At 38.4% G+C, this 18801-nt stretch overlaps 2 protein-coding genes and 1 long non-coding RNA gene across 3 annotated transcripts; 1 reads left to right on the plus strand and 2 right to left on the minus strand.

Annotated features, from left to right (window-relative positions):
* Positions 1-160: 160 nt before the first annotated feature.
* Positions 161-3174, minus strand: LOC110057537 (cyclin-C-like). Its single transcript, XM_020764132.2, has 2 exons — positions 2737-3174; positions 161-1783 (listed from the first exon to the last, which is right to left on the minus strand). The coding sequence occupies exons 1-2, from the start codon at positions 3139-3141 to the stop codon at positions 1343-1345; spliced, it is 846 nt and encodes a 281-aa protein (XP_020619791.1). The 5' UTR covers positions 3142-3174; the 3' UTR covers positions 161-1342.
* Positions 3175-5067: 1893 nt separating this feature from the next.
* On the minus strand, positions 5068-6056 carry LOC149097968 (uncharacterized). The gene is made up of 2 exons (XR_016203752.1): positions 5979-6056; positions 5068-5420 (listed from the first exon to the last, which is right to left on the minus strand). It is a non-coding gene; the product is annotated as an uncharacterized LOC149097968 (long non-coding RNA).
* Positions 6057-8860: 2804 nt separating this feature from the next.
* LOC110057540 (uncharacterized) lies at positions 8861-18569 on the plus strand. The gene is made up of 6 exons (XM_020764135.2): positions 8861-10216; positions 10614-10708; positions 11973-12129; positions 14654-14723; positions 15866-16342; positions 17130-18569. The coding sequence occupies exons 1-6, from the start codon at positions 9446-9448 to the stop codon at positions 17222-17224; spliced, it is 1665 nt and encodes a 554-aa protein (XP_020619794.2). The 5' UTR covers positions 8861-9445; the 3' UTR covers positions 17225-18569.
* Positions 18570-18801: the final 232 nt, after the last annotated feature.

Here is an 18801-nt window from a genome sequence, read left to right on the forward strand (position 1 = left end):
GAAAATGGTCTATTAACTACCTGTTTGTCTCCTACAATGCTTGGGGGTAATCAGAGAGCCGTTTGTGCCAACTTCCTGTCACACTGTAGGGCCTAAATGGTAATAGTCCATTCATGAAATCCTATTTTAGTGCCTGAAAATGCGTTTTCAGGCAAATAAATTGTTCCATTAACACCTTTATTGGAATGAAAAGAGAGGATGCACATACTCTCGATGGAAGTTCCTCTTCTTTTAATCTTGACATAGTAAAATTACAATAAGGAAAAAAGACTCAAGATATTCACTTTTCACAAGTGAGTGATAGCATTATCAAATAGAAAATATAAGTCTAAAATATTATGTCAAGTAGCAGAATATAAATTCAGTTACATGTAAATACTTTCAGAAAAAAAGCTGTTGAATAGAAATTTTAGTAACATTGAGAACTTCACAAACTTCAACAAGGAAATACAGGAAAAGTGACTATTAGATGCAGCAAAAAAAAAAAAAAAATCAAAGAAAAGAAAAGAGCAGAACAGAAATACAGAGCTTTAGCACACTATGACTTGAATATTTAAGATATTTTGAAACACTACATGCAATGTGACATGGAAGTTTCTACGTAGCAAGTAGTGTAATCAACTGTCCTAATGCTGTTAAATTGTTAACACACTGGGGGAAGATCACTGGCAGGCACGTCCTGAAACATAAGCCCCACAGGGCTGACAATTCTCTTTCCCACCTTTGTTTCATGTATCCAGGTCCCACTTTGTCAGGTAAGAAAGGACCCATTTCGATTCCCCACTTCTCCCCTCCCACCCAGTCCATTTGAATTTTTCTGGATCTGTTACCAGTCTTGACTAATACATGGCTAGGGTTGCCTAGACAGTCATGGTCTTACATTGCTTTCTAATGCACAAGATACAACAGTCACAATTACAAAATTGGAATCATTACAAGAAAGAAGTAAGGTTGGCACAAAACAGAGACAGTAAATAGAGTAGCTGGTATATAGGGCTGGGTGTTACATTTTTAATCCAGCCATTCAAATAAAAAGAAATAACTTAACCCTCACAATAGGTTCTGTGTAGAACCCTGTCACAAAGCCTTGTCTTAAAATAATTAAAATGGTCATGGTTTTTGTGTTGGAATGTCAAAGCTATCCATCCAGCAACTTTTTCCATGGAATTATTGATTTTTAAAGCCATTTTAAAAACCCTTAGAAGTGCCATAAATGAGGCTTCTACAAAGGGCCTATAGTAGAACATACTGAAAACTTGCAATGATATTATTATGAAGTTCAGCTTTGAAACATTGTGATGCATATTTCCGGCATTTAAAATACAACATGATAACTTCAATTTTAAGATTCTGGCGGCACAGGTGACGGAGTCTGGCCAGGTGTGGCCGATGTAGGTCGTATTTTAGGTTTTGGTGCTCTACTCAGAATAGCTGATATTTCAGTTCTTTCATCGTAACTCTTCCAAAGTTCATACAGCTGTAGAATCTCCTGAGTGATTTCCAGCACTTTGTCCATATCAACAGACAGATCGGCAAACCACTGCTTGGAATCTTTCTGTTGAATGACGCACGCCATGTAAATGGCAGCCAATGCAATCTGGTAAGGAGGGTAGATGAGAGAGACATCAGTTCGCAAACTGTCATTCAAGATACGCCAAGCAATTGGTAGAATGGCATCTTCCATTCCAAGGTCGGCAACATACTGTGTGAGAGGTCGATAAGGATGGTATACAATCAAACAACAGTCCATCATCTCTAATAAGAAGAATTCACATTCCAGAACCTGCAAGAAGAGGATGTAAATGAGCTGAGTTATTTAGGTCATTTATTTTGTAAGCCAAATACTTGTGAAAACAGTAACACTTCTCATCAGGTGGTATATATATTTTGGTGACCAAAATAATCAATATGTCTTTTGATGGAACACTGAACAATTCAAGTGGGAGAGTTAACATCAGGAGAACTCAGTATTGTTGAAAGGAATTTGTCTTCTGAACTTGTTTGGCCTTAAATTAATGTACACCTGACAAAATTTAGGATTGTTCAAGAATAACCAGAATCTGGAACTTACTCACCAGCAGAATAGACTTAGCTAATGCTACTCCTACTAGTTTCAAATCTCATCTTTATGACTACTACTCTCGTGCTGTCAGAATGAACTACAACCCAGACAATCCTAGAATGTTAAAAACTGTCTGTTTGAATTGCAACACCACAAGATTTCTAGACGTACCAATAATGTGCTGCACGTAATGTGGTTTTTCTTTCTTTCTTTTTACTTATATTTTATTTCTGGGCCCGCAGTAATTGGCTACTTAGCTGTTGCGATGTCCCTGCCAAACCTCTACATACTGTTTGTAATGTTTTTTTTCCCCTTTTATTTGTATCATAAAGGCAAAGCTAATAAAATAAAAATCCAATAAATAAAATTATGGAAAATAAAAATTAGGCGATGAGAGTGTGCAAATTTCTGCAGTTATCGTAAAAAATGAAATAGTGTGTCACAGTCATCATCTCAAAAGAGTAATTTCAGCGATCACAACTGGGAATGTTGTTACCATTACTGATAACATTAAGCTTAATTAAGTTTGATTATTGTGTTGGATTAAGTTTACAAATAAAAACTGTGAAATAGAGTGTGTTTTTCAATGTAAACCTCTGCCTTCAGCAGCTGATAATCATTATCTCTCTCAACCTCATTCACGATACAAACTATTTCTAATGATGATGGCTTACTTGAGACATTCTGTAGGGAAACTGCTCGCCGGGAAAAGCAAAAGAGAACTTGTTTTTTACAACAGTATTACAAGCTGCAGTGAAGCGATTGTTGGATATCACACCGCACTCCTCTGTCTTATGGGCTAAATAAGTGCATGTCGGAGCCATAAGGAGCGAATCTATACTCTTCAAAGAATTCCTCGCATAAAATCTTTTGTAATAGAGCGTAGCTGTGGCAATGACTTGCTGTCGCAGCTTCAAATGTTCGCCTAAAGCTTGGATGAAGTTGATGAAAAAAATGTGGATTTTTTTGTAGTCCTCTTCCTTCAGGTATTGGTAGTCACGCTGTCTTTCAAGTTGAATTTCTTCACGGTCAAGGAGCCATTGATTGCAGTGAGAAGAAAGCCAAAAGTTCGCCGCCATTTTGGACAAAGCAAATGGCTAGATTCCAGTCTTTCCCTTTTCAACACGGTCAATTTCCCGTTCGTGTAACGCATTTTCTTCCTCCTCTCCCCACCCGAAACTGGAAGAAGAAGTGGGTATATTTTCTCGCAAAATTCTTTGCTAATTGTTCCTCCTAACTGGCCGGTCTCTTTTGACAATGGATTCAGCTGCAGCTTAAGATAAATTAATCCAGTTGATTGTGGTGTAGATGGGGCCCTGGAGCCACACCCCTAAGAATATTTCCATAAGGAAATTTTCTGCGAAGGAGAAGTGTAAACATTTCCAGCAAGTAGGAAAGTTGTTTTAAAAATATTTATTTGTTGGCTTCTTGTCTTCTTGGCCATGATGGTCCAGATTAATTCTGACAAATTGGGTTGTTGTTTTGTCCCTGAAAAATCACCTCTCATGGTCCACGAAAAAAAAAAATTCTTTGCAACTTGGCTAACTTTCTAGTCTCCAGCAACTTTCGGTTATTCATTATTCTCAAAGCAAAACGCGATCACGAGAAGAGACTTCGAGGAGGAGCACGAGCTCCTTTCCCGAAAGGCGCCTGGTAATGGAGCCTAATGCCTATTAGTGTAACAACTCAAGGAAAATTCGAGTTCTGAAGGAATGAATTACAAACTACAGCTACTACGTAAAAACAATACTGATCAAATTTGAGGGAAAACCTTACTGAAAAGGCCACAGTTAAGATTTTCATTTGTCTGTGAAACCGAGTCACCATTTGAAAAATCGCAAGTGTAATTCTTAGTGAGAAACCATAAACTGCAGGGACCGCATACGATAAACGCTGCCAACGTAGGATCTACAAGAGATCTGATCAGCCAAAAAAGAAAATGTATGAAGACAAGCAATAGACTGCAAGGCTGATACTACGTAATTCTTAGCCATACAGCAAATCTATGTCCTTCAAATCAGGTGACCAAAAAAACCTTTTTTTCCTTGCAACTCATTAAATACTCAGATTGTCAAGCACTCTCAACTTATTGGACATCGAACTTTAAACTTTTCCCGTACATTTTGCTGCAAGATGGCGCCAGAAACCATGAAAGGATCTACTCCCAGTGTCAACATAATTGTTAGTCTTGTCAGAGCAAGGATGCACATATCAACAGTTTCTGCAGAACAGAGTAAACTTTGATTAAATCACTGCTTATTTATTTGCCACACAAAAAGTAGAACTAAAACCAATGAAAGGATTTTTTATAATAATATAAGGAAAAACTGGCGAGGGTACCGGAAAAGAAAGGTGCGGCCCCCTCATTTAAAATAAACTAAGTTGAGTTGAATGCAAGCCATGCATAGAATCAGTAGTTATCGCAGAGTAATAGCTATTTCCAACTGTCATGGTTCTAATGGTGCTTTGGCTGCAACAGGTATGGATTGCTAAGAATGGCGAGGACCGTATCTTTTCCTTGTCATTCTGATGTTCCTGCGAGGAATTCGTTCAGTTGTCCAATCGTCTTCTCAGTTGCTAAGATCTTCTCGGAAAGGCTTGACGACTGGAATCTGCTTATAATTTTAGTGGGTACGACATTCTTGACAATTAAGTATGATCATTTGTCTCAGGATTTGGTGACTTACGATAAGCTTGTGAGCACTTGTGACTAATGTAAAATAAAAATATGAAAATGGCTGGAACACAGAATATCAGAAGAAAAACAAGGACAGCGAAAAAGGACGAGAAAAAATGATTAAGATGTAAACTGGAAAAGAAATCAGTAGAGATCGTAGAACAAATACCTGACAACTGCTAAATGAATGAATAAGTAATTGTAGTTAGGTGTACCCAATTAGTGTACATTGTATGCTAGCGACTTCGACACGTTCTTATCTTACTCATCCGATTAATCTGGATGACTGGGATTTTGTAGAAAACGAAAAAAAAAAACGTGCTAATGGTACTTTTTCAAAGTTTCCTTTAATGATATATTCTCCACAATGCTGCAATATCACACCAACAGCAATGCGTGTTCGAGCTGACATGTTCCTAGGGGCAGAACTCTAACATGACGCTTTAACTATCTTTACTGAGTCTTTCACGTGAGCTTTAAAGTCACGGCACTTGAACACGTTCCCCTCCCCTGTCAGGCACGACTTAGACATGCGCATGATTTCTTGGTCTTTTATCACGTGATCTCAGATGTTGACACCTGTCATTTCACTAATCAAACTGTCAACGGCATCAAAGGATTCTCCCACTGAGTCTTGGTCTTATCCTAGTACCAGGACTTCACCCGCACGGATCACGTGGCCTGTAAAAGGTTTAAGGAGAACGTCAACGGAGAAATATAAAAAGACAACCAGAATTTAGTATAAATCTACAAGCGTTCTATCACGAATGCCGTTCGCTGATTGGCTACACTACTTACGATCTGTTCTGTGATAGATAGCGAGTAGTGTAGCAGTGAGTGCTTGTTAAAAGATGACGGCCGCTTCTTGGCGTTTTCGAAGTGTCTGTGAGGAGGATTTGAATAAATTTTTGAACGACTAGTAGATTTATACCAAAACAATTAGATTATTCGCTCTCGATTTCCACGCCATAGAAATCTCGAGCTCATAATCTAATTGTTTAATAGACCATCCTCGGTGCGAGAGCACGTCAGGTTGGAGGTAGTCTAGTTCAATGTCTATCTATTAACTTGAGTGAATGATAAAAATATTGTATCGAGAGGAAAAGCGTTTTACATCGTGTAGTGGTGTGAATACTGGTACGTTTCTTAGTCAGTGAGTTACATGAATTACAATGGGTAGTCAGACGCCATGCATGTATTTGGTAACGAAGAAATAATTAAGCAGAATTTTTTTTCTACCTGTTTTAGATATATATTTCCATCCACTGATTCAACTGATCTGGATAAAGTTTGAATGGTCTCGCTCATAGCTCTCAGTTTTTCTGTTAATAACAAAACATGTCAGAAGTTAGTCACTAATAACTTATAATTAATGTGTGGATGTGCATATTTGACGAGATCTAGAGGAGATGAGGTTTGTATATGTAGACCTTGTGTTTCCGAGGCTTTCTGTAACTTCAGAGACATGACTTGAACCTACAGGGAGAGCACTGCATTCGACTTGTTCAACACATCCAAATCCCTGTCCAGTTTTTGATAAAGGGACGAAATGACAGTTTTGCAGTTTCGTTTATCGCATCCAGTTTTCCACGAATCTCGTCTTAGGATAAGATTCTTTTCTCCAAGGCTTGTAGTGTTTTCGTCAACTCAGTTAGCGCAATCTTCGTTTCCTGGGCCGTGGACACGGCAATCTCTCCATTGATGAAGACTTTTCTATTCGCAGTTGTCTTGTTCACTCCATAGGAGAAAACGTGAGGTACAGCCACAGAAATTAGGGACGGATAAAAGCACAGGGATTTCGCAGGAGACATGTTATTGAGAAGTCTATTATTAAGACTGAAATCCTCGGTTATTACTGAATAATAAAAATTTTTAGTCATTGCAAATAAACTAACAAGTATTTTTTTCTCGACCACGATCACACAACCCAAGGGTTTGTTTGATTATCGTGACACAGAAAAATGAAATGAAATTTTAGGGAATATCGGTGACAACTATTTTAAAAGTGGAACTTATCAATCTGTGTTAACTGACTTGCTTCGTGAAAAGTTGTTCGATATACCAAACGCACACTTTTAACGGCTAGACGTTTGTCGACGAATCTCCTTCAAGCTCCGTGACGCAAATTACGGCCATAGGTTGTTTACTGGTGGGAGAAGGAGGGGGGAGGGGAGGGAGAGTTTTACAAGGGTAAAGTCAATTACAAGAATAAAGCTAATTGTTGAGCTGGAACGTGGCCGCAGTGATGAAAGTCGAGCTTTGGGAGCATTAATTTCCAAACTTGTCAAATATCTCTAGTGCCTATCGTTCAGTTTTGGGGCAGTTCGGCATTTACTGCTTTCCCCAATGTCGAAAGTTATCCTCCACCCTGCCATTATGCAGAGTTTCGCGACAAATATATTTGTGTTGGTTCTGCTATTTTGACATTTTAATTTAACTTAGCCTTTTGCTTCAATAGCAGTTAGACACAAAGGAGAGGCGTTCGTACCGGGTCAAAACCGTTGAACACCAAACAGTCAAAACTGTTTGGTGCACGTCTACCAAATTTTAACACTAAATTCTAATTTTAAAACAACATCAAATCTTCAACTAAATTTCCTATTTCCATAACTTTTACTAATCCTTTGAGAAAAACTATTGTATTCCCAAATATACCCAAAAATCACCAAAAGATTTCCAAAACAGCCCAAAACGTAGATATGTGGGATGAGCAGAGAGATTTTTCACTGCTTGAAACGTGAACGAGATATTTGGGTTAAAACCATAATACGCAGCCAAAATACGGCCATCATGTTAAGCCTTAAGAAAAAGATTTTAAGGTAATTGAAGCTGTAGCTACTGACAAGCTAAAATTTCTAAAACCTCCAAACCTAACAAACGCAATGTCGTTGGCATAGGTATAAAATATGGCTTTCCTTGTAATTTATGGGCCGTGTAAGGTTCGCATGGTATTGTGGTAAAATGTACAGCCGCCATCATTTTTTCCATGGAGGATTGATTTAGATTCATTCCAGTCCCCAAAGGCCACGATCCTCCACGGTCAGCACTAAGGAAATATTTCTGGTAACCGTTCTTTTTTCTTAGGGTCAGACGAGTGTTTATTCGTGAACACGAACGCATATAAGGGCGGTATGGACGAAAAGGGTTGGGGCGCCGCACCCATGCCTCGTCCCAGTCCCTTATAGTTTGAAATGTCTCGCCTCATAATTCCCACCTCATTTCGAGGGGAAAACAGACTGTCAGTCTACACCAAGAATTCCAATGAGGGTCAATGAGCGGATTTCCTGGCGTGAAAAAGATCCGTCAATTTCGATTTCGATCGGAGAATATTGAAAAAGTAAAATTACAGTTTTCGCAGGCTTATGTAGACATGCTTGTTTAAACCAAACCATGATAAGTTCTCGAGTACCTTAACAATGTTGCTATAAGATTGTAACAAAGGTTTGCTCGACTTGCCTTCTGCCTGAGTAAAGTGGAGGGAATTAATTTCGACTGCCAACTTTTCCACACTTTTGTTACGAATCAATTAGTGTCACACTGTTTAGAACCCATTTTGCAAAGATGTTTACAATAAAACTGTCAGTAATGTCTTTTGCAAAAGTTCACCATGTCTTTCATTCAAATGCCCGTGCAAATTGTCTACCTTTGTCCCTAGTGATCAATATGTGTAACATCTCAAGTTTACATGATTAGTTTTATACACGAACTCATGTCATGTTGTACTTAAGTTGATTATCTTTCATTGAATATTTTGGAAAATTGTTATTTTTGCACGTGTCAAAATAAGAAATAAAATTTTAAACTTGAACTGTCCACAATGTAACATTTTATTTGCTGTTGTTTTGGTCCCTTTTCATTGATTATACTACAGCTCAGAGTTTCTAGAAAATATTTAAACCAGCATTCTCATTTTTTGAGCTGAATTTTACAATTTCAAATTTTTCTCACTAACCTCATAATTGTTAGACTTTTTGAATTTGGTATCTTGTTAAATATGCATTCAGTTTTGCAAACAACTATTTTTAGGCATGAAATTAATGAAAGAAAGAACTCCATTTGATATGTGTTGCAAACCTTCAGGGCATGACGCTAGATCAGTCATCCTCTGATAAAAAGACTTTTTCAAATGCATCAGTTCAGCAATTTGTTTCTTTACAGTTCGAAAACTTGATAATGAACCATGACACTGACAAAGTTATTTTCGTAGTAGTGGCTACAGTCGTCATAACTGAAGAAGAAAAGAAATGACTTTTATAGTGTGTTATGACTGTTTCTAAGTCCTTAAAAAGATTATTCGTCTACCACCTGAATAATAATTTGTTGTGATCTGTGGGTAGTGCGTCACGAAATGTATAGAAATATAAAATAGGAAAATCTTGCGGTGTCCGGCACCGACCGCTAACAATTCATGGCAGTGGCGGCAAAATAATTGCATGCACGCACGATTTGTCTTTGATGGGCTCATTTCAAACTCACGCTAAACCAGTATCACGTACTGTGTCAGTTTTTTTCATTTCCATTTTTGCTGGTTATTAATTATTCACGAAATTATGAAAAGGCGAATTAGCGAACAAAAATTACTTTCAAGGCACTCCCAGAGACTCTGTGAGCTGGAATGAGTAAGGCAAGGAATTTTATCTAAAAAGCGTCAAATTTTCTGAGAGCAAAACCTTACGTGCAGAAAAAGACGGAGGCACCCACCAAAAATGATCGTGTTGGAAAGGTTGTTTATTTTGTCTTTTCACTTCTTCCTTGTCGCTTCTGGGGACAACAATACTACAAGCTTTTATCAAGGGATAAATACCACCGTTTTATCCAGCACCATTAATGTATCCCCAATTACTTCAATTCAAGTGCAGTACTACGCTGGTTCAGCAAGCACTGTACAGCCGCCGGCATCAGGTTTGCTAAGCGCGGATGACTCCATCGTTACTCGTCGACCAAATGACAAGTTAGATTATTCTTCTGTTTTACCCATTTTCACTAATATATCTCCTACATCTTCTACTGAAGTGCAGAACAACGCTAGTTCATCAACTACTGGACAACCGACGGCAAAAGGATTGCCAAACGTGGATAGCTCCATCGTTAACTGTGGACCGAATGAGAAGTTAGATTATTCTTCCTATGAAGAAAATTCTGCCTTCTTCTCGAAGAATTTAGCCCAACGATTAAGGGCATGGAATAATACTTTGAAAAATGCTTCTAGACAATGCATCAAAGAGCTCATCAAGCTAAAAATCTGTGGAAATGTCACTGAGGAAAGCGTAGAAATCAAATTTCCGGTCTTCCAGACTAAAGATATTGATCTAGAGGCTGAATTTTTAACTCTTGGAACAGTCCATCCTGTGCTTGTGAGAGAAAAGAGCGGCCATGACCTCGTGAACGTTGCTTATTTGTCTATTCTTGAGTTGTGGCCTCTTCTGGTCTTGTGTTTCACTTGTGCTGCGCTTTCAGGAATGATCTTGTGGTTCTTAGTAAGTAGAAATCAGACAATTATGCAAAAGAAAAATGAGAAACGAATTATAAAACTGAGTATAGATGCAGCCGTATTTTAATTTATTTGTCAAGTTTTCTGATCGTAACGAATGCACAGTACACCTGCACATTATGCCGTTATGTTGTTCTTTGATACTGGGCGCAACAAAGAGCGAGAGCAAAAGTAGCTTGAGTGCCATTTTAGACCAAACAGTAGATTACGGAGCAAACGCGATGAATTATTAACCGGTTATGTGATATTATACAGCAAGACTTAGTCCGTGAAGTTGAAATAATATAATTTGCATCACAAAATGACATTGTAAAATGATATCTGCTAAAAAAAATTGCGTGACTTTGTAGAATACTAATAACTTTATGTTTGATTTTCTTTAGGACCACCGTTCAAATTCAGAGCAGTTTCCAAGACGTTTTTGGAGAGGCATTTTTGACGGCATGTGGTGGGCAATCGTTACTATGACAACAGTAGGGTAAGCCCTCTTTCATTACCAACTGAACCCAGTCTCTCGCAAGCGTACTTTCTGAGGCGGTCTGGATGGGTTGCTGTGATGTTAGACTCCATGTTAGTTATCAGTTCAATTCTTAGCGATTTCTCATCTATCAGGAAAAGATATCACAAATACATTACGGTAACAGGTTTCTCTGTGTCCAAAAAAAAAAAAAAATGTTCAAATGTTGTAGTTTATATTGGTCAATGCGCTGAGCTACACCTAGCTAGTTCATAGGCATGCCATTTTAACTGAAAGAAACAAATTATCTACTAAATGTATTATAGGTTTAAAAATTCCAGCTGGCGGGAAGCAGACTAGTTGACTGTTTACAAGTATGACCGAGGAGTTGAACTAGGGTCTACCGAGAAACAACTCCAACTTAGCGGTCAGAGCGGGAATCGGACCCACGACCTCCGGAATTCAAGTCTAGCGCCTAGCTAATTATAACCACTCGGCCAGGCTGCATTATTAAGACGTTTCACATGTCAAGATTTTGCGTTCCTCCTTATTCTCAACGAGGAATATCAATCACTCTTACTGCTCTGTTCTTTTATCTTGTTCCTATCGGCATAAAAAAATGTTCCCTGTATCATCCATTCGCCTTTATTCACAAAAAGCGAATATGAACATCAATACTTCCATGCAAAGAAAAATAAGTGAAGCAGGACTGCAATACCAAATACTCAAGACTAAAAAAGGAAATGTAACTGATTCAGTCAGGAATGAGACGTTGATAGCTAGTAATATCAGTTAAGTTTAATACTGTGGTGAAAATTACTGCGCGGCTTTGAAAAACGCTGAGACGACATTTCTTAATAGAAATCGTTGTCTTGCAGTAGTTCTTTAATAAAGTTTTGTTAATGGTTAGTTTGTCCTTTTCTTCCTTAGCAGCAGTGCGGAGGCATAAACATTTCACAATATAACAAACATTTTGCAAACTGCCTTGAGTGATCCTGAATAGGACGTTCCTAATCAGTGCAGATCCCGTTCCATTTCTTAATTAGTAGCAGGAACACAGCACCTCTTATGTTTTGCCAATTGCATGCACCTAGCTGCGTAAACCACATATGTATAGAAAATATTTCTTGCGGGACACAGCGGATAGTCCAGAGTGGGCAAGATAGCGCCATCTTGCCCACTCGGAGAGCTCGGCCAATTACAGCGTAGGATTTGGTTCATCTTGCCCGCTAAAGGAGCCAGCCATATAATAAGTTAAGGTATGTATGTATGTTTTTCTGCGCAGGTATGGTGACAAGGCTCCAAAATCTTTGTTTGCTCGTCTGTTTGCCACAGTGTGGATGATCACTGGAATTATTCTGCTGTCCATGTTCACAGCTCAAGTGTCCTCTCGTCTAACTGCTCAGGAACTCAAGAGTGACGACCATTTGTTTGGTAAAACGGTAACTGGATTATTTTTCTTGGTACTCTCAGCAAACCGGCGTCCTTCTTCTCGCGCTTTGATTGGTTAGATTGAATTGCTTTTAAGTTTCCCGCGCAAGTGACACCCAATCAGAGCACTACACGGGTGTCTGTAGAACATCAACATCAATAATGAGTTTTTCAGGCCCAATTTCAGATCTATTCTCTCAGCGGGAAAGAGAGGCATTCGAGACAGTCATAAATTTTGATGAATTTTGAAAATGTTCTCAAGATAAAACACATTCAAACGTTCACATGATGTCAGTCCAGGCTAAAGTTGAAAAAGGAACTGTTTAATTTGTAACAAGAGAAAAATATATGTCTTTTCTCAGATTACATCAATCAGAAAATAGGACCTCAATGTACCGAATACAAATTCCTTCTCTTGGTTTCTGAGATAGAATTCGCTCCCTTTTTTTTGCCTTTTTTACCGCAAAAACGGGGTCTGATGTTTGATAAAGCGCGTTGCAATGACAAAAAGAAGTTAACAGACACTTTTGACTCACCGGACCAAAGGGTCAAAAACACGCGACGAATATTTACATCAAGGAAAAATTTAGAGGGCGAATGGCGTCTAATATAATACAGGAAAGACTTCCTCGATTTCAGAGGACGCGTTTTGAACTTTATAATTAAAAGGTTGGGTCTAAAAGGAAATTGAATTATTCCAAATTAACATTATAATAAACTCAAAGGAAAGGTTTTACCTCTTATTAAAAATTAACTTCTTCCAAGGTATAAACACTGAATTCTACGCTCGCTCTGATTAGCTACAAAGCCATATCCAAGGAAACCAAAGGTATATATTATATATACTCCGGTAAGTTAAGGAGAACAGGTCAGAAATACGTATAGAAAACACTTTACTTGTGGCTGTATGGATCGATAAAATTCAAAAAATGAAAACTATATTCCAGCGACGAAAGAACGGGATGTTTTTTAGCTAATTCAGAGTGACATTACGTTGGCGCCTTTTTAAATTAAATGTCTGTATTAGCCTCTTGTATTCTTTGATTAGAGCGAGACTCTAGACTCCAACACTGCCAGTTGCAATTAGCATAAATGATTTATATTTGACTTGGGTCAGTTAACTTACAACTAATTAAAAGCTACTCGTTAACCAGTCTTGAAACCGGTGTTGAAACGGCTTTGTACGTGTTGAAATTTTTCTGTGTCGGAATCATTGCAGATATTTATTACACCATTTTCTGTGCCTAAAAGATCAAGCATTGTTTTTGTCAACTTTAATTCATGATTTTTCGTGTTAACCCAGTAAAACCAAACCAAGCTTTATTGTGTAAAGTATACCTGATCGTAATGTATAAAACCTTTTTCAGAACCTTGCGTGAGCAGTTGTACACAAGAGTGTTTTTACTCGAAGTACTTTTTAAGACAATAAAGATTTTTGACAAACACCTTTCCTAACTGACGATGCCGCGTCTCAATGTTACATACTTGCACTGTTTTTGAGTTTGACCTGCATTCCTCAAAGACTGAGAAGCTTAGTCTGTCCATCTTCTTACACTGAACCTAACTAAACATGTCGTACTTATTTCTGGCAGAACTAATCTTTATCGTTTACTTATGATATGATTATTCTCGCTTTTTGCGGGTGCTTTCGCGATTCCAGGAATAAAAATGGATGTCTAGGCCATTAAATTAATTGATTTCGCTTAAAATGGTCATTCGGTTCTATATACACCAATGAGTAAAAGTATCATTCAACTGAATGAGCTTTCAACTGAGAAGGATCACTAAAGAAAAACAAACAACACTCGAGACATACAGCGTACACCTTATAACGAACAGCACCTAGTTCAAGGTGTTTTCTGAATGCTCGTTAACGCTGTGTAATGGCGATAGATGGAATTCTCTACCAGTATTAATATCTAGTTTAACAAGCCTCTCCAGGTTTACGAAAAAATTGATCCTATTTTTAATTAACAAATGGTAAATTGGTAACTTCTGAGGTGGCCTCCGTTGTAAGCCTAGTGGTTTCTTTTGGAGGTCTCCCCGCCGCTTTTTCAGTATTGTCACTATTGTTTGTTGTTATTTACGTGGCAAATAAATGATGACAATGATGATGATATGCAGTGTAAGGGGCAGTCGTGACTTAACCCGTAACCGGAACAGGGTGCATCCCTTTGGAATGACCAGGATCAGTGATCCAAGACCACTCGGATGATGGTGCATTAAAAAAACCGATGAAACATTTCTCAGAGTGGTTTTACAGTTCTAAGAAATAAAAAAGGCAGTAAGAAATAACAAAAAGTACGAAGTTATACTAAAAAACGAATTTATCTTAAAGGCCGTCAACACAATTCAATTCCACAAAAATTGGCCTATTTTTTTTTTTTTTGTAAACAACACGCCTCCTTGATCGCTAGAAGAAGATGTGACACACCTCGTGACAACGTCGTGAATGTCATTGCAAATACCATGACTTTTTTCAAATATTATGGTGCAAATTTTTGTTATTATATTTATTGAATCTCTTTTATTTAGATTGGAGTCCCACCTGGCCTCTATGACTCTGATTATGTTGATTACGAGATGACGTCTGCTATCATCGAAGGTATTGCTGATTCGTTGCTTACTAACTCTCTTGTTATGACTCACGTAACACTAACCTTACCGCACGACCGATCTCTGCTGCTAGCTCACTTCCTTCAAGAAAAAATCGGCAAAGAGCTAGCGATTGTACACGTTACATAGAAGAAAAAAATCAAAATAAATATTCTGCCCTTGTGTTGACGGCACCAGTTTTCGCGCCGAGCAGGTGTAAACGAAAAGAGCACCTGTTTCCTGACTCTCATAGTTCATTATGCGAACACACGATGTCAAATCTTTTAGCTGGTAGTTTTCGCCTGGGATATTTGTGACGATTCAGTTATCTTATGGAGTACATAGTGACCTAAGATTAAAATCAACGGCTGTACAGTAGACACCGCGACTACAAAGGCCGATTTACACCCATTTTGCGAACGAAATTTGAAAGGAAAAAAAAAGTTTTAAGTGCGCGAATTGGAATGTTGGCGCGAGTTAAAAAAAATTCAGTTCCACGCGACTATTTTTCAAAATTGTACCAGTTCTTTCCATCGCGGTACCAATAAAGCACAGAACACAGTACGGTGGCAAATCTGTCAATATTTGGCTACAAAGCCCAGTAGATTATCGCCGCGGTAAAGTGGAGATCGCGGATTCAAAGGAACCCTTGTCCATATCTGTTTAGTATAAATCCACCAGCGTTCTATCACGAATGCCGTTCTACGCTACTCACTATCTTTTCTGCGATAGATAATGAGTAGAGTAGCAGTGTGCGCTTGTTAAAGTGCCACTAACCCCAAAACGTTTTATTCCTTTATAAAATCTACTAATGAATGACGGCCGCGTCTTCGCGTTTTCGAGGTGTCTGTGAAGAGGATTTAGATTAAGTTTTGAACGACTAGTAGATTTATACTCGATTTCTATGCGTGACAGTCGACTCGGGCTGCGCCCTCGTCAACTATCACGCGATAGAAATCTCGAGCTCATAATCTAATTGCCTAATGCATTCCTCGGACTTAATTTAACAGATAAAAGAAGATAACCTTTATTTAACCTCTATTTTAGAAGAGGCTTAAGCCTAGCCCTAGCATGTACTGCTAATGATCCGTTTGATATTGTTGAATTAACTCTCCGATATGAAGCCACTAACGAAATCTGTCTTAATTGTAGAAATTACCGAACCAATAGAATCTGTGTCGGTTTTGACTGCCAAAGGACTGGATTCCATGGTGGCGTTCCACTGCAATGACAAAGAAGCTAGCAATGATTCCTGGGAAGTGATCCAATTCTTGCCGCTATGCAAGATCGGTGTTTCTCTATTTGTTCATAACGAGTCTATTGAAATTGAAACTAAGCAGAAGTTCTTCAACTGCATGACAGCAAAGATAGCATCCGAAACCCGGAAGAACAGAACGGGGGTGCTAGGAAAACAAAACAACAAAGTGAAAGAATCAAAATCGTGCCAGAAACTTTTGAAACAACTCGAGGGCCTTAAGTTTGAGTTCAAATGGGTTTACTTCAAAAACCTGCCGCAGTACCTGATCCCCTTTGGTGCAGTTCTAGGAACCATTTTACTCGCTTTCATTGCTGGGACAGTGTGGGATTGCTGCTCCAAAGATAAAGAGGGTAAACGCTACACGAAAAAAGGTACAGTTCATGGGGTACTTGTTTCAGTGAATTAGAAAAATGAAAAAATAAATAAGATTTTCCCTTGGCAGTGTTTATAGCACAAATGCCAGTTGGGCCGAGCAAACAACTGAAACAAATAGCTCAAATTGAACATAACATTGTTAAGAATCCCAACTGGCCGGATGGAAACCAGTTGGTTATTTACAAGTGTTGCCGAGGATTTGAACTCGAGGCTACCGTGAGACAAATCCAGTTATAGCTGGACTCGAACCCGGACCGCTGGATTGCGAGGCCGACTCGCAGACCACTCGGCCACGCTGCCTCCTAGAATTTGTTTTAACTGGTATTCACCCAAAGCAAACTAATGTATGTTTGAAAGGTCTTTAGTCAAGTATGTTTTCAACGCAGGGCAGTGACTTTTTAAATAGTAGGTCTATTGATTAATTTGAAACGCGTTACAGTGAGACCTTACAAATGGAACTATGTTTCAATCTTGGACAAAACGCGAGCTTCTAACACGTTTCAGACTAATTTCCCCCGAAATATCATTCTTTTTCTCTTCATATCAATTATAGTTTGAAATTGGTTTACCTTAATGGGGTGAAAGCAAAAGACAAAACAGGAAGCCAAGTAAACGAACGAGAAAATAAACAAACAAACAATAAATAAAAACAACCAACAAAACGTGTTTGTCCAAGTTCATGGTAAAAGAATTTTTTAAACCGCTTAAACTAGAACAGGGCTACTGATAATCCAACTGCAAAAGATAACTTATTTACACCTATTTCTTCACTTTTTTTAAAAGGTTTGGAAGAAGGCTTAATGGCTCAAACAAGTTTTGTGCTTAAAGATTCTACTCAAGAAGAAAGCGAATCCATTGCGGTTGCAGGCAAGAACTAGACCGAAGACAACATGCATTGTTATACTGCGTAAAAATGAGACTTCTGTCTCTATTCTCCTCGATTCAGACCCTGGATTTCCTGTGGTGCAGTGGTTGTTACCTTCACCTCAGTGAAACGTAGAAAACCGAATTTATAGTCTTCGCTGCTTATATTACATCGCTGTTATAACTTGTTTTCCGTCAGACTGTCGGCTATTTCCGTCATGAAACAGATCTGCTGTGATCTTACGTATATAACATGTGGCTGATCACTCTAGGTTAGAATATCTTTTGCTGTATTACTAATTTCAATCAGGAACTTTGTGGTGCAATTTTTGTCGCGCCCATAAGCTTGATTGTCAGTCGCCGTTCAGGAAAGGAGCGCACGTCCTCCCTTTGAAGTTCTTCCCGGGAGGACGCGCGGGGATTGTACCAATCGGACCAAAAACAGCCTGTGTGAACGGACTTTGAGGGGGCAATCTGAACAAATAGAGTTGAATTCCAGAGGTCCGTGGTTCACACAGCAAATTCTGCTTGCAGCTTGCCAAATTCAACTCCTTGTGTACGATGATGTAAATAGCTGAATAGCTATAAACCAAAAGAATTCACGATGAAATCCTGCCTCACGCTAGGCCGTGAGTATTAAAGTTAACTGATCATTTACTATTGGCTATTGCGTGACTATTTGTCATAAAAGGGGTCTAGGTCGACTTTATCTCCCTTATTTGGATTCCTTAAAAGTCGCCTCATTTTATAATATGGTTCCCCTCATTGCAGTCGCGTATAAGAAATTTTAAATTTTACCGGAAAATGGGTCCACGACAAATGCAGCTGGAAAAAAGCCATCAGTTACCTAGTCTGGTACCCGGGCTTTCCTTTCCTGTGCACGCCCAATACCTTATAGCTTGTATACTGTAAATATTTCAGAAATTTTGCTAGTGGATTCCAATAGACCCTGCTCATAAATGGCTGCCAATTAAAAATTATTTTGTAAGTATTAAAATTAGCCCAACTAACCTCGTTTTTGAGTTGATAATTCAAAAGAATTTTTACACTCAAACGAGGTTAGTTGGCCATTGGCTCATTTAAATGCTTACAAAAGAAATTTAAATTAGCAGCCATCTATGAATAGGTTCTATTGCTTGTCCTAACGTAAAATGGCCTTTAAAAGGTGTAAATTAGTTTGTTATGTGGAGCGAATAAATTTAAATATTATAATAGAAGTACATGTAGATGGTTTTGTAGGAATGTATTACATTTTTTAGTTAGGGACATTTTACCGTAACTGTAATGGTGTAATGCAACTGTTATGCCATACTTCAGTAGGAAATAAAATAAAAATCCCAGCCATTTGCTATAATCAAATTTGTATATGTGTGGATACTTCGGTCTTTATTGTCTTGTGAAGTGAAGTGAAGACACGTTCTATTACACAAGCTCGACATCTTGTTATGAAGTGTTTGCTCATCACATCATGTGAAAAAAAGCACAGTGTTTAACAGGTCCCATTTATATCCCCTACCCAGGGGCAACTTAATCGATCGTTAGCCTTTTTATGAGAAAAAAAAAGTTGTCCCTCTTGGCTGAGTCACCCTGT

Source organism: Orbicella faveolata, unplaced genomic scaffold (genome assembly GCF_042242905.1).
Source record: "Orbicella faveolata isolate gen_17 unplaced genomic scaffold, um_ofav_v1 contig_46, whole genome shotgun sequence".
NCBI classification, from domain to species: Eukaryota; Metazoa; Cnidaria; class Anthozoa; order Scleractinia; family Merulinidae; genus Orbicella; species Orbicella faveolata.